This window comes from Trachurus trachurus, assembly GCF_905171665.1.
Source record: "Trachurus trachurus genome assembly, chromosome: 4".
NCBI classification, from domain to species: Eukaryota; Metazoa; Chordata; class Actinopteri; order Carangiformes; family Carangidae; genus Trachurus; species Trachurus trachurus.
Genome location: NC_139898.1, coordinates 14128470 through 14154200, shown reverse-complemented (window position 1 = coordinate 14154200; position 25731 = coordinate 14128470). Strand labels below are relative to the sequence as shown.

Sequence of the window (25731 nt, the reverse complement as noted above, 5' to 3'; positions counted from 1 at the left end):
GTGTGCACGGCAGTCATTGTCACAAGAAATGACAAGGGTGTTTCGTCACACAGATGTCGGGGCTTGCTCTGGGAGAGAGGGAGGGGAACCGTCAGGGAGAGGAAGATGAAAGGGGAGAACTATTTTGAGCAGCCGTGATTTAGTGTGTGGACATCTTTCTCATCTCTGATTAGAGACCGGAGCTCCGCGCTGACCTTAAGGTACCGCCAGTCACCGCCAGTTCACCAGCGCATGTGCACGGCCGCGCTGCTATTTCTGATAACGCTGTGTCTTTGAATCAGCACGTTTGTCATTTTATGCAAGTGTAGTGTTTGTATTGGTGTGAGTCATTTACATAGCCTTCTTTGGGTATTGGCGAGTGTGTGTGTGTGTTTGTGTGTGTGTGTGTCTGTGCGCTCTCACAGCTCTAGCTGGCCTGCCTGTCCTGTGGCTATGTCACTCTGTCCTTCCTGCTGTGTGTCCTCCCTCTCAGCCATTCTGGCTCCAGGCCATCGCCAGCCTGGCCATGACATTTACACCTGAACATGAGGTCTCGTCACCAACACCCACACACACACCAAACCAAATCACACAAACATGAAGTTTAGAAAGAAATGCATTAATACTGTGCATAATATTCTGAACAGAAATAAATGCCACTCCTTATGCAGGAGAGATAAAAGGATTAAAGCAGGACCAGACTGTTCACATTTTTCTGGCGTTGTGTTACCGAATGTGAAGCAAAGAAGAAAAATACTGAAATGAAGCCATTAAACTCTGACGCTGACGCCCTGGTGTCTCCTCATGGACCCTCTGAAGACACCAGACCATGACCAACTGATGTTGAAACGAGTTGCACAATAACTGAGCATCTGATTTCTTCTGTTGCTGCTGACGTCTTTCCAGATCAGATTCCTTTCCGAGGCAACGTTGAATTAAATGACACATTAAACGTCAGCATCCACAGACCATGGTGTAGCAGTATCAGTTTTTTTTTTTTCATAATTGTTTTTATCCAGATGGACTGGTTTCTTGTACAGCTGCAACTGCTGATTCTATTTGTTTGTTTGTTTTTCAAATCAATCATCTGGTCTACAAAATATTAGAAAGTACTGCTCATCCTCAAATGTGTTGTTTTATTCAACTAATAATCCTAAACCCAACAGATATTCTACTTACTGCAAAAAAGGATTAAAACCTCTCATTTGAGATGCAGGAACCAGCAAGTATGCAGTATTTTTGTCTGAAATGAGACTTAATCACTGTCATATAGTGTTGTGTGATCCCTGAGTCAAGTAATGGAGTAATATCTGAGCTAGTTTTGGCCTCTGATGAAATGTACCAGTGAGTTATTTCTTGCCTCCTGTCTCCAACACTCAATATCACTGAAATTTGTCACTGTTACACCATCATCTAAATGTTGACAGCAATCAAGGAACTAGAAACTATTGTGGGACATTGAATCTAAATCAACCAATCATGTAGCAGCAATGTAACGCGGAGAAGAAAAAAAATCATGCAGACACAAACCAGGAGCTTCAATTCAAACACTCATCAAATATCACAATGATGGAAAGAAAACATGACCTATGACTTTGACTGTGGTCACGTCACTGTTGAGAGAGGTCAGAGGTGATTGGTCAGACTGAGTTACTGCAGCTTCTCTGGCAGCTAAAAGCAGATAACCACTCTCTCCAACCATGGATAGCCGAACAGCATCACAGGAGACACCACACCACACCTACCACAGCAGAGCCGGCACAGGAATCCAGTGGAAGCCGGTATTGAACCGACAACCTCTCGATGAGTGGATGACCTGCTCTGCCCTCCTGAGCCACAGACGCATGTAGATCTGAGCTTTATTTAACACAGACAAACTGAGCATGAATACTCTTTTCGACACCTGGAAGCTGCCCAGTTGACCACAGTCCAACCACTGAGGTGGCTGAGCTTTGCTGAAGGGCACTTCAGCAGAGGGAACGCGGGATGTGCAAGTGCTGCTCTGTCATTTTTTAATGCCATATTTATCCCTCAAGTTCCTGGAGTTAACCTCCTCCAGGCCACCATCACACTTCTCTATTCCTGTGTACTGCACTAAAAGAGAACCGTTTTCCCTCCACACACGTACACATTACACAGGAATTGTATTTGTTGTGACTGGGGGGTTGTCATTTATGTTTTGCATCCTCTGAAGAGGAAGAGAGATAATTCAGTGAAATGTGTCAGCTCAAGTTCATTCAAGGCTGTAGCAGCCCTCATACTTCTTTTTACAGTCAATCAATCATGGCGCTTCTTTGAGGCCCTAAAAGAGCAGCTCAGTTTTGCGTTCTCCTGTTTTATTCCCTCGGTGTAAAATCTCACATCGATCCTTTTGCAGGTGTCTCGGCAAAAAAAAAAAAAAAAAAAAAAAAAACTTTGTTTCTCTGAACTCTATTTTCTCTGACACAGACTCATTTCAGAGGGACTTTGTGTTCAGTCAGAATGACAGACCCTCAAACCACTCAGCTGCTGCACCGCCTCCAAACAACAGAAAATGCCAAAACAAACAGCGAAGTCTGCATGCTACCATGTTGTGTATACATGTCAGAGGGTGCCACGTACACAGTCGTGTACACATGCAAGTGTTACATGCTCTATCTCTGCTCCGATCTCCTCCGACTGTGATTATTACAGACATCAATGGCATGATGTTGTGGAAAGTGTTGCTATTTTCCCTCTTCGTCCTTCAGTGTTTGTGTAATGGAGCTCAGCCTTTTCCGGTTATTGTGCGAGAAAGCGACTGAGAGAGGGTTGGTGGGGGGGGGGGTGGGAGGGGGCTAAGGTTAGTGGCCAGAGTCTGACAGAGCAGGCAGCCAGAATATCTGGGACACACATGCACGCGCACACACACACACACACACAAGGACAGACTGACTGGCAGACAATCTGTTGGGGGCGGATCAGTGTGAGCAAGAAGCGGGCTCCCTGTCTCACTAATGTGTAACACACCAACACGTACATGAGCGCAAATGTGAGGTCACGTGCTTGACACAGTCTACTGGGGGTAAATGTATGTGCGTGGGCTGGGCCGACCGGACAGGATCGACCAATCTTTTTCCGCCTCGATCATGAAAAAGTACACCGGATGTTGTGAGCCGGTTCGGCCTGAGGTCGGAAAGGGCAGCGAGCTAAGTGGGAACGAACGTCTACACAGCGCGTGGTGATGACTGAGACGCAGCAGAGACGAGAAAGGAGAAAGTGAAGATGAGAGTGGATGAAGATAAGATAGGCGAGGGTGAGGCGAGGGTGAGGAGAGGAGGTGTTATGGCCTGGGATGAATCTAATCCACACTATCAAGGTCATTTGTGTCTCACACCTCTACGCACACACTTGTTAACACGCTCAAACAGCAGCCCGGCTCATCCGCCGCCACTCTGGATTCCACTTTAACCAACTGACAGCGAGACTCGGGGGTAGGATGGGAGGAAAAGAGGAAGGGAGGTGAAAGGACACAAAGCTCTGACCTAATGTTGTGCCAGAGAAGAGAGGAAAAGAACTGGAGAGAAGAAACACTGGGAGATGAAGACAGGAAGAGGGGAGGGGGGGGGGGGGGGGAGAGACCTAAAATAGAGAGACAGAGCGAAAGAGGAAGGGAAGAACGAGGCCTTGAGCAGGGGTAGGGAAGCGGTGATCCAAACGAGACGGAGAGGCTGAGGAGAGAGAGAGAGAGAGAGGAAAAAATAAAGAGGAGAAGCAGCGTCAACACACGTCATCCTCCCTTCCTCTCTCAAGGAAAACTCTCCACTCCTCCCATCTCTCGTCTCCTGCCTCGTTCTGTTGTTCCTTAGAAGATGGCGAGGGGAACGAGACGTGAGAGCAGAGAGGTCACGGGGAGGGGTGGCGGCGGCGGAGGGGGGGATTAGGAGTCGGAGTGTCGGGGGAAAGAGAGAGGAGACGAGAAGAGAAGAGAAGGGACGAGAGAGAGCAGCAGAGTCGAGGAGAGGTCGCGGGAAGAGGCTGAGGAAGAGAGAGGAAGAAGGGGCAGAGGAAGAGAGGGAGACAGAGAGAGAGACACAGACAGACAGACAGAGAGAGAGAGAGAGAGAGAGAGAGGACCTCCTGTGGATCGTCATCTGCCACATCCATCTGCCCGCGAGCAGTTATACCAGAGTGTTGCTCCTAATTCTTAATCGCTGTTAATCTCCCAACCACTCATCATCGCTCCCTTTCTCTGGCTTTCACTTTCATTCCTGTCCCTCACCGCACAACAGCCTGCGAGCTATAATTAAAGCTAGGGCTGCGACTAACGATTATATTCATTACTGATTAATCCGTTCATTTTCTTTTTTTTAATTCATCGATTTTCTGTAAAATCACATCACATTCGGAGGATTTAGCGTCTTGCTCAGACACACTTTGACATGAGGACAGACAGAGGCAAGGACGATGATCCAGCCAACTGAGCCACAGACACTTGCGAGGTTAGAAGACTGTGAAATCACAATTTACCCAACTTGACATCTTCAGATTTACCGACCAAGATTCACAAATCTCTTCAGCATTGTGGAAAAATCATGGAAAGAAACTAATTCTATGTGGATTTAGATTTTTTTTTTTCTCTCTGTGCTGAAATGAGCCAAACAATTATTCACTTCATAAAGTCGTCATTGATTATCTGTCTCTTGAGCTAATCCAGTGACTAATCCAATTGTTGCTAACCTTTCTGGCTTGTGACCAGAAGCGCTGACCCCTGGTGACCCCTCCTCTTCTGAGGTTGCATGTGTTTGAATGTGTGACTGCAGTCCAGAAGTGATGTTCCTTATTTTCCAGTTTCATTTGAATTGTTTTCAGAGGCCCAAGGGGGTAAAACTATCCTGTGTTTCACAATGAAAAACAGCAACGGTCAGAGTCAGAGTATGAAAAGTCCTTTTTTTCTTCTTTTTATGTTTTTTCTCTCTTTTCTATCTCTCCCCTCAGTTATAAACCACTGGATTAATCGATCAATTTTTTCCTCATTCCACTCATAATGCTAGGCCACTCGCAGGGGACTGATTAAAAAAGAAAGTACGAGTCAAATTGAAAGTGAAGGACAAAGATATTCTGTCTTGTGTAGCATTCCTCGTCACATGCACAACTCTGAGGTGCTTTCTCCAATCCAGTCTCTCTACCGTGTGCCTCGCCACCTCTCTTTTCTCCTTCTCCCTCAAATTGCTGCTTTTTTTAATCTCACCTCCTCCCACCTTTGTGCTCCCACTCGGTTTCCATCTGACGGGTTGCACCGGCTAAAAATATGAGAACCTGAAGGACACATGACACCTGAGAGTTGCAACACAGCAGTTTCCCCCGCCGCCGGTTACTTCCTCTCTCCTACGTGAACTCTGAACGTGGATGACACTAATAAAACTGACTGTGGTGTTGACACTGATTGTCTGAAATGGAGAACCTAACACTCTGCCAGAAGGACTATGAGCTGTAATGAAGAGAATATATTGTGAGGGCGGATGGGGGCAATAGGTCTACACTGCCCAATTAACCCCTGTGAAATGGAGCTGTGAAGCTTTTATTGACACCCCTGTATGCGTGTGTGTGTGTGTGAGTGAGTGTGTGAAAACTGACCCGTGAAGAGGTCTCCATTGCTGTAGGCCTTGCCACGTCCCTCCTCATCGTTGGGCACGGCCGACACCTGCTTGGCCGAGGTGCAGCCCATGGCCTCACACTCTGAAGCCTCTCCTCATCGCACTCTCACCTGGACAAGGACAGAGAGAGGAGACCTTTTAGATTCACAACAAACACAACAAACTAGTGAAGGACTCTGCTGCTCTGTCCTTACAGTGGACTTTTACAGAAGTACCAGGAGTGTTTGCTCAGCGATAATAACTGTCACTCATGCTTACTAACTCCTTCTTCTTTATTCCAAAACAAACTGGGTCGATCAATGTGAAATGCTCCGCACTGTGTTTCCTCACAGCAGTGCAATAGCTATTCAGCGTGATATTTGCCAGCACCACCAACACCGAGGCTGGCAGGCTGTTTAATGCTTCACCTTTTTGTTTGGGAGAATATATTTAGCTACATTTTGGGCATTATGTATATGGCCTTCAAGGTAGGGCAGCAAAGAGGCATTATGTCCCTCCACTTTACACAAGTGTCTCTTTCACACCAGGTATTCAGAGCCAGAAATGTGGGTTGAGTAATAATACAGCAGCAGAAGGTAAAGTGAGCGTTTATATGAAAATGTTGCAGGTTATTACTTCAACCTGGTGTTTCTTTGAGGGCTAAATGTAACCACTGTCATTATGTGTGGAGAGCAGGAGCAGCAGGGCGGCCCATGGGTAAACAGAGCACATGACCCGATTTAAACTAGGACTGTCAATACATCTATATTATGATCATACTCTTTTTAGATATTAGAGTAGTGCTTTGTTTTAAGAGGAGGATTCATAACTTAATATCTAAATGGATGGTGGATTTATTACAAAGAGAAGAAGGAGGAAATTTGAGAAAGAAATTGACATTTTCATAACCCCTCGGTGTCATGGGAACAAGATTTAAAACACACAAGTTTGACATGTTATCACCTTATATAAATATAGGCAAACAGCTGCCTATTCAGACATCCAGCAGATACAGTACAGCACAATTTTTCATTTGGACTCCTGTTTGTGGATGTCTGATGAAGTGCTCCCCTCCAGCTCTTGAGGAAAATTAAAGTATCCCTCTCTTTGGTGAATAAATGCAAAACTGTTCACCAGTCGGGAGCTGATATCCTCCGTCTCTCAGCTGTTTTGGGGCTGGGCAGGTAGTCTGCAGTGGATTCCTGGAGCTTTTATTTATTTATTTTTGCTGAAAACAGCTGTCTGCTGTCGATGGAAATGAGGTTAATGAGATAGAATCAAAACAGCAAAGTTGCCGCCAGAAAACCAAAACTATGAGGCGAGCTAAAATATGCTAAAACCCTTTAGGAAACCTGCAGAGTCGAGTGATGATTCTCTTTTTTCATTAGAACTCTTTTCCCCATTAGTCGTTTTGATATATTTTTAAAACTAAAATATCTGTAAGTGCAGCTTTAAAACAATATATCACTAAGATTTCTTAGTCTTATATATTTTTATACAGTTGTATATTTTTAACATTTCACTGAAAGCTGGTGTTGGCCTACGTTAGCCCTGTTCAAGTGCCCTTAAACCAAACAGCCGTTGCTTCACATCATGACAGTCGGACTGAAGTGAACTTAACAACTCATTATTATTCAGGCAAGAGGACGGTGAAACTGTGAACCACTGTCAGTCAATCACACCCACTGTCAGACACATTACACTATAGATAGTCTCCATGTCGCTCACACATGCCATATGCTGTCATTGACAGAGCCCATCTGACTGGTGCCAGTTACTAAAATGTACAAACACACACACACAGAGAGAGAGAGAGAGAGAGAGAGAGGCAGCCAATGAGGACCCATCACCACAATGAAATCTGCAGCACTGGTACAAGTGAGAGGAGGAAGAGTGTTGGCTGAGGAGAGTGGAGGGGGTTGGAGAGGCTTTTTGGAGGGGCAAAAACACTGAAGAGACAGAAAAGACAAAGAAAGGGAGGAAGTAGGTGGGGGAAATGAAGGGGGGACATGGGTGAAGCAAAGGATGGAAAATAGGTGGGATGGAAAGAGGCCAAGCAGAGAGAAGAGTGCAGTTCTTCAAAAGAGCGCCGCCGCTGGCCCCTCCTCCCTCCTTCAATGATCCTCAGCGCGTTTGAAGCTGACAGGAGGCCGGTGTTTACTCCTGTGTTTAGACTACAGCCGACCGGCCTCCATTTCTCTGGACACAACACAAAGCGCCAGGTGTACACGCAGGGCTGCAGGGAGTGGTTTATGCGCGACGATGTGTCTACTTTATGGGCGTTGTGTGACTTGAAATGTGTGGATGGTTTCCACTGTACTTCATGAGTGGCACTCACAAAGTTAAAAACAGTGACGCAGCAAAAAAAAAAAGTCCAGGTATGAGGACTGGGAGCAGTCAGGTTATCAAACTGACTTAAAAAAAAAAAAAAAAAAAACCTATTTAGAAGGACTACAGACAGCTCTGATGCACTCACTCTAATCCTTCCTATTTTCTGCAGCTGTTTAGATGCTGTGATCCGGATAAACTGTCTGACTTCACTGTATCACTGTCATAATGTCTCCATCCATTGCCTTGATAAGCTTGAGCTGTCTCTTTTTATTTAAAAAGTCAAACTGCTGTTCAAACCGGTGGAATCCATCTAAACCATCTAAGGCTGCAACAAGTTATTTCAATACCTGATTCATCTATTCATTCTTTTTACATAATCATAATCAATAAGCAGAGCCAACACATGGATCTCTCAAAGGGCTTGAAGATGAGAGGGAGAGACACTCACACATGCTGAACATGGACGCTCTGGATGTGTGTAGTTGTGTGTGGTGTCACCAAGCGGTGACCTCTGGGGCCAAAAAATAAAGCCAACATGGAAGTAGAAAAAAGCTGCACTTCTGTGAATGACAGCTGAGTCAATGCCATGACCAACTTTACTGCAGAAATAAACACGTTTTTCCACCTGGTACAAACAAACTGGTTTCAGTATGTGGAGGGATTTATTTTTAACAAAACATCCTCATTTAGCCCTGCATCATTTAGAGCAAGCTGCTTTGAGTGCCAGCTCCTTGCCACAATCAAGCATGCATCAAAGTCTCATCTCCACACATTCCTCCTCTTTTGTCCATTTTTGGATTAACCAGGAGTTTGGAGGTTCTTGAGAAACCTGTGGGTGACATTACATAGGCTACGTTCATCCTTATTTACAGTATATTGTGGTCTCAGCATCTCATCAGCCCGCTCCAGGCAGGCTGGGACACCTCTTAACTCGTACTTGGACCCCTCTGGAACGACTCATTTATGTCTCATCCCCACGCTCATGAAGCAGTGCACACGCACAACTACAGTAGAAGGTCTTAATGCAGTCACACAGGTGCATCGTCGCAAAGAGACACTGGCGGCAAAGTTGCACGGAATAATCTCATCCGGCATAATCTGCCTCTTGACAGGTCACTTAAACGAGGCTCCTGCGCTGAAGAGGATGAGGTGGGTGCTGGGTAACACTGCTGCAGGGTGCGCGTTACCTGTCAGAGCACAGTGAGGCAGAGAAGAGACAGCCCGGGAGAGTTACAGAGAATGAAAAAGAGGGAGAGAAGAAGCACAGGGGTCGGTCGCAGTCCCTTTAACTCCGGGCCATTAGTGTAGAACTGAAGTGAATATTAGATCAGCAAAGCGCAGAGACTCCCTCCTGAAAAACACTGGCGGAAGTGCGTTGAGAAATGTGAGCAGCCTTGATGGATTTGAAGTTTCAAAAGGGTCTCTAGTGTGTGGGCAGCATCTGTTTGAAGGGCTTTGATTTGTGTGTATTGAGACATCAAATTGTGAGTAGGAGCTGGCTAAAAATAGACCGAGCAGTCCCAAAGCTATTGTTGTGTGCAGGGATAATGCTAGGCTGTGTGAATCTGTAAGCCACGCTGCTGTTACATAGGGTATATGTATGAGCTACAGCTAGTAGCAGACTGTCTGACTGACAAAAGGCAGATGTTCCATCTAAATAAATAAGAGCAAAGCCTGTAACAAGGCAGAGGTTGGAGGGATACTTCAGTGACATGGATGTGTTGAAACTCAAGGTGTCACAACTGGCATGTTTTGCAAGACACTGGTCATAAATCACATGGTCACCACCTTTCTTTTCCCCACATTCGTCTACTGAGAGTTTCTTTGGTTTGATGAGAAATGTACACTGGTGATTTTGATACTACATTTTACTCAGAAACCAAGGATTAAAAAAAAAACACAACAACAACAAAGATTTAGTTGCACAATTTTGCTCTGAATCAGCTCGGAAGAGGTAGTTCCCGTTCTCGAAGGGGACCCAAGACGAAAACAAAAACCTCTGCTGTTTGTTGAATCTTGGCTTGTTTTGTTTCTTTTGCAAATCTAAGTTTTACCTCAAAAACTGTTCAAATGAGAAAGCCTGAGGGCGAAATGTTACCGCTTTGACTTTCTTTTAACAGTTCAAACCTCACAGACATGCATCTATACACAGCTTCATATTGAGCGCAGACACAAACTGGAATAAAGAACCATCTGAGTTGATGTGTCAGTATATATTTTGCATCCTGCTCTTTTGCATGCGTTTCGCTGTACAATGAGATCAGCGCGTTCACTTTTAGCACTGGCGACTTCAGCTGGAATCGGCCCCCGTGTTAGTATTGAGCTCCGTCCAGTGAGCCGCTCGGTGCCACATGCGAGACCACAGCGGGGCGTTGCTTGGTGTTTATTTAACCCACAGGACAGCTGAACTGCTCTGCTCTGAGCTCGCCCACTGCTGCCGAGCTGAAGTGTGTCAATGGGACAAGCTTAGTCTGGCGAGTCAGCTAAGACCCTCACACCAAACAACTATCTCCTGCTCCCCTTGTCGAAATACACACAAACACACACGCACACATACACTCACTGAGCCAACTTGATCTGATAAACATCGAATGACTGAAGGGGATAGGAGTTCTTAATACTTACTGGCACACAACTACCCCAGCGTGCATGCAGCTCGCTCCAGATGCTTAACATTCATCTCGGGGCATATTCACCAAAGCAAAGTAGTAGCCTAATTTAGAGATATAAATAATACCATGATGTCAGTTCGCAGGTCTTGCGTCATTGCTACCTCAACTGTTGGCAGACATCCTCTTGTCAGTGTTGAACAAACATTAACAATCTGAAACGTAACTAATAAATAATACAAGTAGCACAAAGGTCTCTTAAATGCGAGTTAAGGTCAAGAGGAATCCTTCACACATGGCCAATACTCAGGCCCTTAAAATGAATAGGATTTGGCAAACATACAGGCTTGCCCATGCCTGCATACCTGGAGGTGAGACATAGCCCGCGAGTTGTGTGAATAAGCCTCCTTTACAAGTCAGTTTGTCAAAGGAGGAACTCAAAAAAGGGACTGTGCAGGGAGATGTGAGTGTACATGCTTGCATAAACACACAACTTACACACAGGCTGGGCAGTGTGCAGCGCGAGGGCTTCTCAGAAACAGGGTTGTGCCAGAGGCAGAACGAACAACCGCAGAGCCTGAAAAACTGGATCACCAAACGCAAACGACAGAAGACTACAAGGGGGAAGTTTGGGGAGGAGTTTCACAGGTTTCATTTTATTGTGTGTGTGTTTTTTTTCTCTTCTTCTTCCTATTTCCCTGTGTGTATCAGTTCTAGTCACAGGGAGCTCCAGACTGTGATTCAGCTTCCTAGTAAGAAAAAAAGAATGAGATTTGAAGCTCGGGGAGGGGAAGTGATGACTTCAGCTGCGGTCAAAGCCTCGGGGAGACTCGGGGCAGGTCTCTCAGCGTATCCACCTGTGACAGAGCAGAGATTCATCCTCTGCTTCATCATGCTGCGCGGCTAAGTGCTGAGCCATGCTCTTCTGGCCTGCACTGCTTTTGTATTAAACTGAAGTGACTGGGGTTGGTCAGCAAATTGCCATATGCTGCTACTGGGTGCTTTTTGGAAATAGGTGGAGTGCAGGGTCTCTCCCACAAATAAGTAAATGCTTAGCCCAGCTGGTAAGCCAGCCATATCCTGACGTATTGGATCTCAGGATCAATTTAGTTAGTGGATGACCCCCTGGCTGCTCACACTCATTAAATATATGGCATTTGCTGCATGAGATAGCACTTTGAACACTGTTAATAAGGTTGGGTGACACACACACACATACAGCTATAACAAGGTGTGTGTGAGGCCATGGCAGGCTATGCTGCAAATCAATGAGCACGACGGTTTTATAGTGATATTAAATTTACAATTTTTAAGTGTCGTGATTTATCAGGCATCCACGGAAAAAAGACAAATATTATCATGTGGATATTTTATCAATAAATCAAAGTTTATCCACAGAATTGACAGACATTTCCCTATTTTCTATTACATATTAATATTGCAATCCATTATAAATCATCTAATCTGAACTTTCACAACGGTTTCATGCTTTTATATCATGCATTAGCTGAAATTCTCACCTTGGATGATATGGATCAAATTCTCTATCACAATTTATCTTATTTTAGTGTTTTTTTTTTTAATTTTTATGTAGCACAAATTTTAGCACATTCCCACTCATTGATCTGTACTTCTGTAAGGTAGCCAGCATGAGCGACACCAGGCCCCTGAGACGGAGGCGGCGTGCACACCTGTGCTTTTCCTACTGTGACATGTTGAAATGTCTCCTGCGAGAGGGGCCCCTCGGTGACCCAGAAATATTACACTGAAAGCTACGACTGTAAACAAAGTGGTAAAATCTATGACAGTTGACACCTTTATATATTATCTCACTGCCAAACTCAATGCGACTGAAAGTTCTTCCCGGCCCGAGGCCTAATCTGGAAAATGTAACGTTGTGTTTGTTTTTACTGTAACTGCAAAAATCTAAATGGCGTCCGTGGAGAAACATCAGGACACTCGCAACTGTGCTGCAGTGTGTCAACCGTGTCTCTGCCTCACTCGCTGTGACAGAGCAGAGTTTCAGTACTCCCGGGCCAACGCGCCATAGTATTTACTCTAGCCAGGCAGCAAATACTGCACCTCTCCTCTTGTCCCAGTTTAAGCACTCCATCAGTCTGACAAGCCTGGGAAGCCCTGCCAACACACACAGGCTGGTGGACAGTAAAGGTTTCTCCTGAGTTCTCCTGAGTGTGAGCCTGAACTCTCTCTCCACCTCACTGTCTGCTGCTCTTTCCTCTTTCTCACTCTTGTAATGAGGCTGACAAGTGGTCACTCAGGGAGGGAGGGATGGACGGACATGGAAACAGAGAGGGAGAAGGGGGGGGGGGGTGGACACAGGCGCTCCTCTGTTTTGTTGGGTGAAATTGTAACCCGGTCGTGTGACTGACAATGAGAGACACGCTGCACATAGCTGAGACATGCGCTGGTAAAGAGACAAGAGCTGGTTTCACACACGTTGTTAAACTGATTGTGAAAAATCTTGTTACATACATATACTTTGGCAAGAAACCTACGTTTTGTTTTACTTTGAGCCCATAAAAACTGGTCGGATTGACAACTCACGGGCTGCATGGCTCTCACCACTTCCCTCTCATTTCCTACAGTGAGAGCAAGCGAGACAAAATGAGAGATGGTCAAAACAAAAGGAGTGAAGGCAGAAAGCGGTGAGCGAGTGCATTTTAGATTGCTATTAGAGGTTTAACCTCAGAGTGCAGCACAGCAGTCATATTGAAATCTGAGCAGTGTTGGGCCTCATCCTGATGCAGGTAGAATGAGACCATATAAAAATGGATTGATCCACCTAATACAGGTTCGACTAGGGGGAAGAGATGTCTCCTCTGAGGCCTATTAATGGGCAGGCGACCAAGGAAGTCTCAGGAGTGAGACAGATTCCCTGGAAGAGCAAAAAAAACAAGTCGTCATGCCAGTTTTATTCCCTCCCATAGTGTTCTGCTCTCTTCTAGTTGTAACTGTGGTAAAAGCATGCTAGAGCCCGAGGTGATTTGTGGGTGAAGAGTGAGATCAGAAGTACGTAAGAGAAGTGCTTTAGTGATACTGTGACTTGCCGACATGAAACAAACAAGCAAGTCAGAGAGGCAGGTCATCAAAACTATCAGCCGACTCCTCGACTAAACGCTTAACAAAAGTCTTTGTCTAACCTTTGATGTGAGACCTTTAGATGCCATTAACAGGTGTATCTTTGGACTTAACCCTCACTTTGGTTTGTAAAGATGGGAGAGTTTCAGTAATTGCTGCACAATGACTCGTTGGAACTATAAATGGTGTTTTGCATCATGGTTTATGTTTTTACTATCACTGCTTTTATGTATTAAAGTTTAGTGTCCGTGAGTAAGTGCTTGTTCATCGGGCAGTTGCACATGGCTGATAGGGCGGGCTTACTCCAACAACACAGCAGCCACACAATGTCGAAGCATATTTATGCTTTCTTATCCAAATCCATCTGAACCACTAATGAATCAACCCACAAGCAGCAAAGTAAAGGAATTCCAGCATTAATATTCATTAAAAATTACTGCAGCTGAAGAGAATAAATATCAATCTGCGTGTAACTGGCGAGTGGAGTGTGCTGCAAGGTAATTGGCAAAGCAGTCGGCGGGGTTGAAAAACACTGAAATGTTTGCCTGTCCGAACTCTTTGTCAGCGAGACTGTGCTTCATGTCTCTCTAGCACTCGTGTGTTTTTGTTTCAGATGCAAACCAGTGTTGTTTTTCCCCTCCTGCATAGTGACACGTGCTACAGTGAGGAAACCTTTCACCCAATAGACCTTTCAACAGGTTTTAATCAGCTGCCCAAGAGACTAATGGGGTGTTACTATTCACGCCCAGCTGACCGAAGTTGTGTTCAAATTTATTATCAGGATAAATTATAACAATCTGGTAAATATATGCAAAAGTCCCCCTCCAGAAAAAGTCGAGCTCAGGAGGAAGGCCACACAGATGATGAATTTAGGTTTTTCACAGGCTAAGAAAGAGCCACACTCTAAATGTGCAACATTTGCTCTTTGATAAAATGCTGCAGCTTTTCTCGCTGAAAATTCGTATTTGAATTCATAAAAGCTTATTCCCTTTTATGATGCTAACAGAGGGGGTCTGCACCCGGTGGCCCACCACCGCCTTTTATCTGCGTTAGTACAGATTCAATTGGCTGCTCTCAACATGGAAATGAATCCACCCACCGTATTAATGACACCCTCAATCGTCTTCTGAGATATGGCATAAGGGCTCAACATTTTACACCAAAACTCTTTTTGTTTGAACATTTTTTATTAATGCTCGAGTTCACAATATCACCGACTACACAGCATTACGGATGGTGTCTGTATGATGATGCTGCACCCACAGTTAGAGAAAAAAATCACATTGTTATTTAGTCCACTGCCACGTGTCAATACAATGGAGCACAGCTATCGCAACTTCACTGCCACAGAATTTGATAATCTTGTTGATAGCGCTGCAGCCTCACTATTACAACACTCGACTTGAAACAGAGATGACAAAGAGATGACGTGGAACAATTCACAAATGCGTACTCTACAACAGGCTCCACGAAAGGAAGTGAAGAGTTTTGCAAGGCTTGGAAACATTATCTATAACCCCCCCCCCCCCCCCCCCCCCCTCCGTAATACCAGAACCTGATTATTCATCATTAACAGAAGAAAACAAGTGCAACCCCTGGTTGTTGAGCCCTGTAGCCAGGCTGACAGGCAGCCACAGCTCTATTGAGCCATCTATGCCTTTATCCCTCAGTAGTAATGACTTTTTGAGCTTCTTTAAAAAGAAAAATAGTGACTGGCACAGGCATATTGTCTGGTGCGGCAGCCTTGGAGTCGGTCATAATGATAAAGATAACTTCAACAGTTTTCATCACACTTGACTGGTTGCAGTTATACTCATCTCACAGGTGTGTTCATTGACAGCGACTCCTCAATGCATACAAAACTTAGCCATGAAGTTCCACAGGCTTCAAGACCAATGCTTTTCACCACATATACGTACAGTATCAAGTACCAGACACATTCCCACTAATGACACCCAGCTCAGCTGTACACAACAATAATCAGGTCCTGGATTACCAATTTTGTTTACATATTGGTGGCTTTACCTTTCCTCCATTGTTATAGTAAGAAACCTTGGAGTCATGTGATAGTCCATGTACTTGTTACCACTAGACTGTCCTTCTGTAATCTTTAATAACTCTAAAAAAAACAAAACAGCTGTGCCCAAATGTTGCACAGCGAGCGAGGACTGGCAGTAGAAAAAGGGATCACATCACACCTCCTCCTCACCTATAAAGCAGTTAATGGCCAGGCTTAAAACTTCCCTCTGGTAAAGCTCATAGCTCAGGCTGGCTCAGGTGAGCCCTGACCTATCCCTTAGTTATGCTGCTGTAGATGCAGACTGCTGGGGGGGACTCCACTGATGCACTGAGCGCTTCTCTCTGTCTTTCGTGCCATTAACTTTGTATTTTCTCTCTCCTGCAGTTTGTGCTTTTCCTTCTGTCCTTATCCTCTTTCTGCAATGGTAACAAACATAACAACAACAATACTGATGATAATAATAGCTCCTGGTTTCCCTTTCTCTTTTCCTCTTATCTGGTATAACAATGGTTTTTCTGCATGGTAAAATACAACAAATATTCTGAAGATGTCAGCTTGGACTTTGGGAACCATTTTCTGACACTTTGCAGATAAACTGATTGAGGTCATCACAAGATTAATTGCTTGTATTGAATAATTGTTGGTAGAGATACATGATATGATTCCCCTGAAAATAATGAAACAATTGCTTACTGCCCACCCAGCATTGAAAAAGTAGCAGTGTAAGGTGTTTGAGATCTACATTATTATTATTATTATTATTATGGTATGTCATGTTGTGTGGTACAGCAAAAGACAAATGTATGCACCATGTAAAAATGTTGCATCTTAAATATCTTTAATATAACTACATTTCACATAAAATAATGGCCTGCTGTGGTGTTTGTGCACAACATCAACAGAATATAAAAAGGTAAGGTAGAGAACCATGTGTGTGTGTAGGAAGGTAAAATGACCACAACATCAACGTAACATTTGGGTTTAAACCATAGCCAGGCCAAGTTATAATTGTTTTCTCTCACCTGTCTCTATATTAAATATATGGGCTCTTATTGAGAGTTGAATGCTCCATTTCTTTTCTGACATCAATCCAACATCATGAAGGAATGGGCCTTCAGAGATCCTATCACAGACCATTTTATCTACTGTGGAGATTGGAAACAGATGCATTCTGTCTGATGGGAAAAAACACTGTGCAAAGAGTCACACAGCACTTCAGAGTCAGCACAGGAGTGAGAACGAGATAAGGAGATAAAAAAAATAGGAAGAAAGGCAAATCAGTACTGGACCCTTTCTCTATGTCCCATCCCCAGCTGGACTCTGAACACAAACTGCACTGTAAACACAGTCAGGGACACAGAGACACGCTGCTTTGTCATGTGACAGACACAAGCATACAAAAGCATGCATGTAGGCTGCACAGCCAACCCCTGCTGACTCAAAAGGCAGGCTATGGCAGATATAGCCCACATCCACTGAGCTACACGTAGCCTCCTCTGTAGACAGCCACATATAAACACGTGCATAAACCACAAATAAAGCATAGAGTAAAGACCGGCGTAGTTTCCTGCTTTCGTGCTGCAACATTCGCCACTTTGGTTTTGATCTGGACGGACAAACCGATCGCCCTGCAAGCCCCTCAGTCAAACTGACAGACACAGAACCCAGAGGGATCGTGTTGTGCTGGCCTTGTGCTTTCTGCGCTGCAATACAGACGACCTCATCACACCTGACAGCACTAAGCACTGCCACCGACCGAGTGCAACACACACACACAGAGAAAACACACGCTGCATGTGAGAGACAAGTCATGGGAACTCCTGCCCACACCCACACACACACACACACACACACACACAGACAGAGAAGACATCCTGGTAACCATGGAAACCCTCCACCTCCTCACACGGTGACATCACAGGTGTTGCATCATGACCGATACAAGGGGTGGGGTGGGGGTATAGGGGTGAGGGAGGTGGCGGGGGCAAGCGGTCACCTGAAATGCTGTTCATCAGCTCTACAGGGTGGAGAGGCCACAGGTGGACGGACAGGCGGGACGACGGGGGCAGATGACGGTGATGATGATTGAGAGGATGAAGAAGATCGAAGAGGACTAAGAATAGATGCTCCTGCTTCAGACTAGGAGACAGAGAGGAGAAGAAATGAGGAGGAGTGAGACTCTCTTGCATTTCAGTCTCGTCTGCAAGCCGCCGGAACCATGAGCCATATGTGAGCGACGACTCATGCAAACACACACGCACGCACGCAGAGACGTACACACACCACACTATAAGTAAGTAAGGGGGGGTGGGAGATGGAGGCAGATGGAGGCAGATAGATGAAGACAGACAGATAAATCAAGTATAGGGAGGGGAGGGGGGGGTTGTAACCTATATAACCCTGATGTAAGCTGCTGATGACAGGATGCTATGCGCTGTAATACCGGCCACACCAACCTACTTTCACACCAGGGTGCTGCATAAGCCACCAAATGGATGTAATGGACTGGTGTTGATCACATGAGGAAATCTACAGTGGCTAATGGCCATATGGCATGTTTAAACACAGCAGCCAGGAAGGGTATTTGGAAACCTATCAAGCCCCCCTTTGGCAACGTAGTGTGTACAATAGTGCCTGAGGAAGTGGGGTAGGGTAGGATACAATTGAAACAGACTAGGGCTAAGTTTTAGCTAATGAGCAGCAAATTAGTCTGTATATCAAATCTAATTCTGGCTGCTGTGACTTTCCTAATGTTATCCAGCAGCTTCTGTCTTTCCCTGTGAGGCAGACACACTGCAACAGCAGTGATGAGCAACAAAGACAGTCAGCAGTTCCTCAGCAAAATGCCCATGAGCTCACTGCTTATGTGTGGTGGTCATCAGAAGGATGGAGAAGCTGTAAACACACAAACACACACCGCAGCAGCAGCTCCATGCCCCGGCCACAGAGCTCTGTCCTGCCCCGGGGGGCTTGAGCTGCAGCTCGGCTTCAACAGCTGTGTCCAGCTGCGCTACAGGGAGACACTGGGCGCTTTGTTCGCCCCCCTCCACTTCCACACACACACACACACACACACACACACACACACACACACACACACACACACACACACACACACACACACACACACACACACACACACACACACACACACACACACACACACACACACACACACACACAGGGGAAGGCAGAAGGACAACAAGCGCTTCAACCCATAGTTTCATTTCCACAAAGGTTAATGGCCCGAAGCCTCTGCCAGCCCAGGTCCCTCCAGGAAGGGGTTTCTCCAGAAGCCACCCGGCCTGAGGAGCAGCGGGACGGGCTGGAGAGCCACAGCCAACCAGGATGTGTGGAAAATTTGAAAAGCGCTGAGGCAACGCTGTCCAAGCCGAACAGGCAACATCTCACACACTCATCATAAGAAACGTAGGGCTCCACATCCCTCTCCCCCTCGAGCCCCGTGTCTGTGTTTTTACCGGCAGTAGAAATTAAAAAGAAAAGAAAAAGAAAAAAACGCTGAGATAAAGCTGCGTTAGCGTTTCGGCTCCAATCAGCAGCAAAACATCGACAGCTGCGAAGAAACCCTGCGTGCAGGAAGGAAAGCGCCGGGTAATCACGGCACACTCAGGAAACAGCAACAAAAGACAGGAGCGAAGAGAGAAAGAAAACCACAGGCAGGAGCGTGGTTTTCTCTCGGGGGGGAAGAGGCTGGATGTAACGACACCTCCGGGAGACGATTAACAAACTAATTCACGCTGGTACTTACTCAGATGAACCGGTTCCGCTCGGTCCACTGGAGGATATCGCCGGTCGGGTCTTCCGGCTGTGTGTCGGGCGGGATCTGCGCTATGGAGACTCGAGAGCTGTGAGCCTCGAGGACTGAACGTAAACCGTGGCTTGCGTCATTTCACCAGGATGCCACTATTGCGCGCAGCAATGCAGCCATCTTGCTGAGGAGTGCCCCACCAACTCACCAATCACTGCTGTTGGACCCAGGCAGGGGCTGCCTGCCGTCTTTATTTTGGTGCCAGCACTGACAGAGATCCACCATGAGATAGCCTAGGCTACTGTGTTTTCTTTTTTTCTGTTTTACCCTTTCTCACCATCATCATAAAAATATCACTTTCACCCAGCAATGGAAAGTTACCAAGTAGCTCCACTACTAAAGTATTCCACTTGTGGCCTGTTGTATTCAAATTTAACTCATTACTTAAAACAATATTCACAAATACGAAAGCTATATTCACTTACTTATATGTCCAAAAATCAATAATGCATAATAATGTAACCTTGAGGATTGTCTAGCACACAGGGGCTTCAATTAAGGAGGCCACAACGGTCAGTGTGGGTCAATCATAACATGCCATTTATTTACAATAAATCAAATTCTAAAATAACACAGTCAATGAAGAACAAGAAGACAGACAGTCATATCACGGCTGGGGGACCAACCACCCACTGCCTAGGACACTGGGAGTAAACTAAATATCAAAAAGAAATATAAACCCAACACACTTCAAATAAAGACACCACACTAATAAAATGTGCAACCACAAACCATATCACCATCTAAAGTGAACTCCCAGCATCTCAACCACACCGGTGAATGGAGGACCCCACCAGCCGCAACACTAGAAACAAAAGAGGACACAATGTTAAAATCCTAAAAACTAAGCAAACTCTAATTTAAAATAATAAAAGACAATAAAATCAATATGGCTAAAATATAAAATACTAAATTAAAATAAACGGCAGTCAGTGCTGAGCCTAAAAGCAAAAGAAAGCACTGTTAATTTAAGTTTGTAGGACATAAAAATACGAGGTTTAAATGATGTTTTTGCATACCTCTGTATTTTAAAACAGTCAAGGTTTCAGTCCTACAAACAAATGATAGACCCACAATTAAAATCATTAAAACACAGATACCTCAGGGTGCACGAATGCACCCCTACGTTACCCTAACAATTAAAATACTACCCTGATAAAACAATTCTAAAAAACCCCAAAAGTCTCTTACCAGAGCAGAGAGTACACAGACACAGCCACACAAAGGATTTGGAGAGAGTGACTCCTGGAGTCACACCTGCAATTAATCAGCTCTCCTCAGTTCCTGTCTGTCCTCTGATTGGTCTCTGCTCTCTGCTGCTTCTCGTGACCTACTGCTACAATCTGCCCCCATGAACTGAATCGACGTCCCGTCGATGGGCTTCAAAGCCAAGGCCTGTGAAATCCTTGCCAAGGGGCAATAATTTGATTCACTTGGGTTGTGGTTGATCTTGGGAGATGATGGGGGTTTCGGTGCTGTCCGGCCGTGGTCCTACGAGGACGCTGTGATTCCCCTTGTTCTGCACCAGGCCTCTCCACAACATCTGGCTGTGGTGGAGGTGTGTCATCCTGCTCCACCACATCAGTTACACGTCTCTGGGAAAACTCAACAACAAATGGTGGTTGAGAGATGTCATCATAATCATTAACCATTAGTAGATCTTCAGGAAGACCTGGGTCATAATTTATTGGTAAATCAATCTGTTTACCTGCAGCTGGACGTAGCTCTGACCGATGTATTTGTTTCAGGGGTCCCTCTGCCTCCGCTGGGCTGATGGTGTACACTGGCCCTCCATTTTGTGGACACCGCACAATCTTGTACGGCACAGAGCTCCAGTGGTCCTGTATCTTATGCCGTCCTCTATGGCTGTGGTCCCGGCAGTAGACTAGTTGTCCAGGCTGCAAAGTATCCGTTTTAACCTTGTTGTTGTGTTGTTTTGCTCGTCGGTCAGCAGCTACTTGAAGCCGCTGCCTCGCTCCCAGGTAAATGCAGGCCAAGTTGTCCTGATGGTCGGCGGTCCACTCGTCCGCTGTCAGCGACTCCGGCTGTCCTGTGAGACTTAACACACAATCAATAGGCAGCCGTGGTTCTTGTCCAAACATTAACATATGTGGTGAATATCCTGTGGATTGGTGTTTTGTGGTGTTATAAGCAAATATTACTTGAGGCAGGTGCACTGTCCACTGTCTTTTCTTTTCCTGAGGCAGGGTCCGGAGCAGGTCATGCAGGGTCCTGTTAAACCGTTCGCATTGGCCATTACCTTGAGGTCTGTATGGTGTCGTCCTAGTTTTTGTGATGTTGTAAATACGACACAACTCCTGTATTACTTTACCCTCGAAACAACGTCCTTGGTCAGAATGTATTTGGCGAGGGACTCCAAAAACATAGAACCAGTGTTTAACCAAAGCTGCAGCTACTGCTACTGCTGTTTGGTTTCTCGTTGGAATGGCCTGTACATATTTTGAAAACACATCTGTCATGATTAGGATGTTTTCCCGTCCATCAGATGCGGGCTCTAGAACAGTAAAATCTATAGCCAAAATGTCATTAGGCTTAGAGGCTGTCAGGTGGCCCATAAAGCTCCGTGGTTGAGTATGAACATCTTTGGACAATGTACAGCGTTCACAAGCTCTGCAGTATTCCTCTATTGTATTGTTCATACCTGGCCAGTAGCATCTCCTCCTAATGAGATCTGTTGTCCGTTCCACACCTTGGTGGCCATGGTTGTCATGAAGACTGAGGAGGACATCCTCTTGCAGTTTTTGTGGCAATAACAGCTGATTCCAAGTTGGTCCCCCTTCCGGTGACTCCACCTGTCGAAAAAGAATACCATCTTTTTCAATTACCCGGTCCCATTGCTTCAAGAGCTTCAGGAGCATGGGTGATGCCTTCTTCCTCTCATCCTTATTTGGTCGTTGTCGTCTGTCCCAGAAGAAACGAAAGTCCCGGATCAGTGGGTCTTCTGCCTGCAACACAGCAAGGTTAGCTCCAGCCTCCCAGGGAGACACCATTACAGCCTGTGATACACAATGTTGAGATGTCAATACACCATGCTGCTTTTGCACTGCACACCTCAGTTCCTCTGAAAGGGCAGATGTAGGAGCAAGGGTTAGCATATGCTCCAGATTCGCATTTTGCCTGGACAAAGCATCTGCATTTGTGTTTGTTCTTCCTGGTTTGTATTTGATGTCTATGTTGAAGTTTGCCAATTCTGAGGCCCACCTCTGTTCAACTGCTCCCAATTTGGCTGTCTGCAGATGGCTTAGAGGATTGTTATCAGTGTAGACTGTGCATTTTTGGCCCACCAAGTATTCTCTGAATTTTTCTGCAACAGCCCATTTAAGGGCTAAGAATTCCAATTTCATGGAACTGTAATTTTGCATATTTCTTTCAGTTCTTCTCAGACTGCGGCTGGCGAAAGCAATGGGTCGAACTTTGCCCTCCCACTCTTGCGACAGGACTGCCCCCAACCCATCATGGCTAGCATCTACATCCAGGATAAATGGTTTGTTAAAATCAGCATAAGCTAGTACTGGGGCTGTGGTGAGTTTCTGTTTGAGTGTCTGGAAGGCTGCATGACATGTCTCGGTCCAGTGGGGTTTGATTGAATTTTTGACTCTCTTGTCTTTACTAGTCAGTTTTGCAGCCAGGGAGTTTAATGGGGAGGCAATTTGAGAAAAGCCAGAAACAAATCGCCGATAATAGCTGGCAAAGCCAAGGAATGATTTTAGTTCTTTAACAGTCTCTGGGCATTTCCACTGGGCTACTGCAGCGATTTTATCTGGATCAGTGGCGACCCCGTCCTCAGACACCACATGGCCCAGATACTTGACTTGTTTTTGGAAGAAGCAACACTTGCTCAACTTGACCTTTAAGTTCTCTTTTTGCAGACGCTGTAACACCAGCTCCAATCTTTGCAAATGTTGTTCTACAGAGGTTGAAAAGACTACTACATCATCCAAATACAGAAGCAGGGACTGCAAGCTTTGATCTCCAAATATCCTTTCCATTAATCTTTGGAAAGTACTAGGTGCATTACACAACCCAAAAGCCATTCGATTGAATTCAAACAGGCCGAATGGTGTGCAAAAAGCTGTTTTCTGCTTATCTGCTTCAGCTACAGGGACCTGATTGTATCCACTGGCAAGGTCTAGTGTAGAGAACCATTTAGCACCGGTCAGAGCGTCTAATGATTCTTCGATTCTGGGCAATGGATAGGCATCTCTTCGTGTTTTTGCATTGAGTTGCCTGTAGTCTACACACATCCTCAGGGAACCGTCCTTTTTCTGAACTAAAACCAAGGGTGCAGCATAGGGACTGCAACTCTCTCTTATGACTTGAGCCTGTAGTAGCTGTTTAATGTGAGCTTTCACTATTTCAAATTGAGATGGAGGGATACGACGGTAACGTTGTCTAGTCGGAATGTCATCTGTCAGTGGAATGTTATGTTCAATGAGTGTTGTACAGCCCAGGTCACCATCCCCTGTTGAAAATACATCCCTGTACTTTCCAAGCAAATCTTTTGCTTTCAGTTGCTCTTGGTGGCTCAATTTAGACAGATCAACTGACTGTAGATCTAAACCCTGAGAAGGGCTAGCAGAGGCTTGGGAGCACATTACAGTTACTGTGCCTTGAGCATCAGTCTCTTCATTGAACACAATTGTGGAACTATTAGCCTCCACTACATGGACTGAATGCAGCAAACCTAATGGGGTTCGTGGCTGAAGGTAGGCTACTTCACTGTTCACATTTGTAACTGGAACATAGGCCAGTCCGTCTTTTAGTGTGGCTAGAGCTGTGGACACCAGTAGGCCTGCAGAAATGTGGTTTGCACTATTATCGGGTTCCAACAGGAATGTGAGTGAGTTGTACTGTTTACCTTTTGGACCTGTGGTTGGAATCATCACTGTGGTACCTGCAGGGATCTGGACAGGGTTCTCAGCATGCACTCGTAGTGTACCGAGTCCTTCTTCACTGTGCTCGTTCTCCATCAAATGACACATTTGTAGTGCTTCCCTCCAACCAGGTGCGGCCTGTGTAACCTGAGGGATAGAGAACATGGCGGAACCATATTCCTCATAGAGATCAGTATACAATTGACTTATGATGTTCATTCCCAACAGCCCAGGCACTTTTTCCTTCTGTTTCCGTAATGATGTGAAACTGGGTGGGTCTTCAACAATTAGAACACCACAATCATGAAGCACTCGACCTAAGACAGTGACCTCCACCTCTACATACCCCAAATATGGGATGGCAAGCCCATTGGCAGCAGAGAGGTTTAGCCACTTACAGTTGTTAATTTTAGGCTGGTCTGAATGAAAATGTGACATGAAACAACTCTTTGTTAGTGTGGTAACATTTGAACCAGTGTCTAATAATGAAGGTACATTGATCCCATTCATGGTAAGTTGCACTACGGTGCATGGACCCACCAACTGTTTCAAAAGTTCTGGAGAGACTGGGTTAGAGTCAGACTCAGTTAGATCTGTTACCTGGTGAGAGACAAAAGTTGGCTCCATCACTGGGTGCTCCACTTGCACTGTCTGGACACTCGGGTTGGGATTCGTTCTCAAGGTAGTGGGCATGGCCTGGCGACAATATCGAGCAATATGACCTTGTTTATTGCAACGTAGGCACCTCCGTTCCCCTTTAAATTTGGCTGTGGTCTGCTCAAACATTGACTGCAGAGACTGAAACTGTTGTGTTAAAGAGGAGATTTGAGTCTGTTGATTCTTTATTAGTTCTGTGATGGCCAGAAACTCTGGAGACTGTTTTGACTCTTGCACTGAAGTGGCAGTTGTTATGTTGGCTCGTGTAACATTGCACTGGGAGGAATGGGAATTGCGCCCTCTATCAAAATCCTCACCCCATCTAATGGCTTCTTCTCTGATATCGATCAGTGACATTCTGGGTTTACCTCTCACCACTTCCCTCAGGTGGTGCCGTAGCGTTCCATCCCGGACACGTTCCACAAACTGGTCTCTCAGGGCTACCTCTGAGTTTGGGACTGCATCTGGATTTTTATCAAGAACAGCATCCATTAGTGACATTAATGCATGAGAAAACTGTCTCAGTGACTCCCCCTCCTGCTGTCTACGTTCATAGAACCGTTGCTGCAGTACAACCAAGGGCTTTTTACCACCATACAGTAATTTTAAAATGTCAATGATCTTTTGAGGATCCTCTCTTTCTCTATGTGGCCTGTGCTTGATCTCACTCCGTGGTTCACCTCCCAGATGATCAAGGAGGAAAATAGCTTTTTCTTTG

At 45.4% G+C, this 25731-nt stretch overlaps 1 protein-coding gene across 2 annotated transcripts in view; it reads right to left on the bottom strand.

The window, feature by feature from the left end:
* The window catches only part of LOC310985019 (uncharacterized protein C1orf21 homolog), a 35922-nt gene that overhangs the window by 8814 nt on the left and 1377 nt on the right, over positions 1 to 25731 (bottom strand). The window contains exons 2-4 of one of the 2 annotated variants that reach the window (XM_083970434.1): positions 19402 to 19924; positions 17629 to 17771; positions 5575 to 5704 (exon numbers count right to left, since the gene is read on the bottom strand). In XM_083970434.1, the coding sequence (XP_083826560.1) occupies positions 5575 to 5665 (91 nt within the window). In that variant the 5' untranslated portion in view covers positions 5666 to 5704; positions 17629 to 17771; positions 19402 to 19924. The remainder of the gene's footprint in view (positions 1 to 5574; positions 5705 to 17628; positions 17772 to 19401; positions 19925 to 25731) is intronic. The other variant, XM_083970433.1, reaches the window with a different exon arrangement.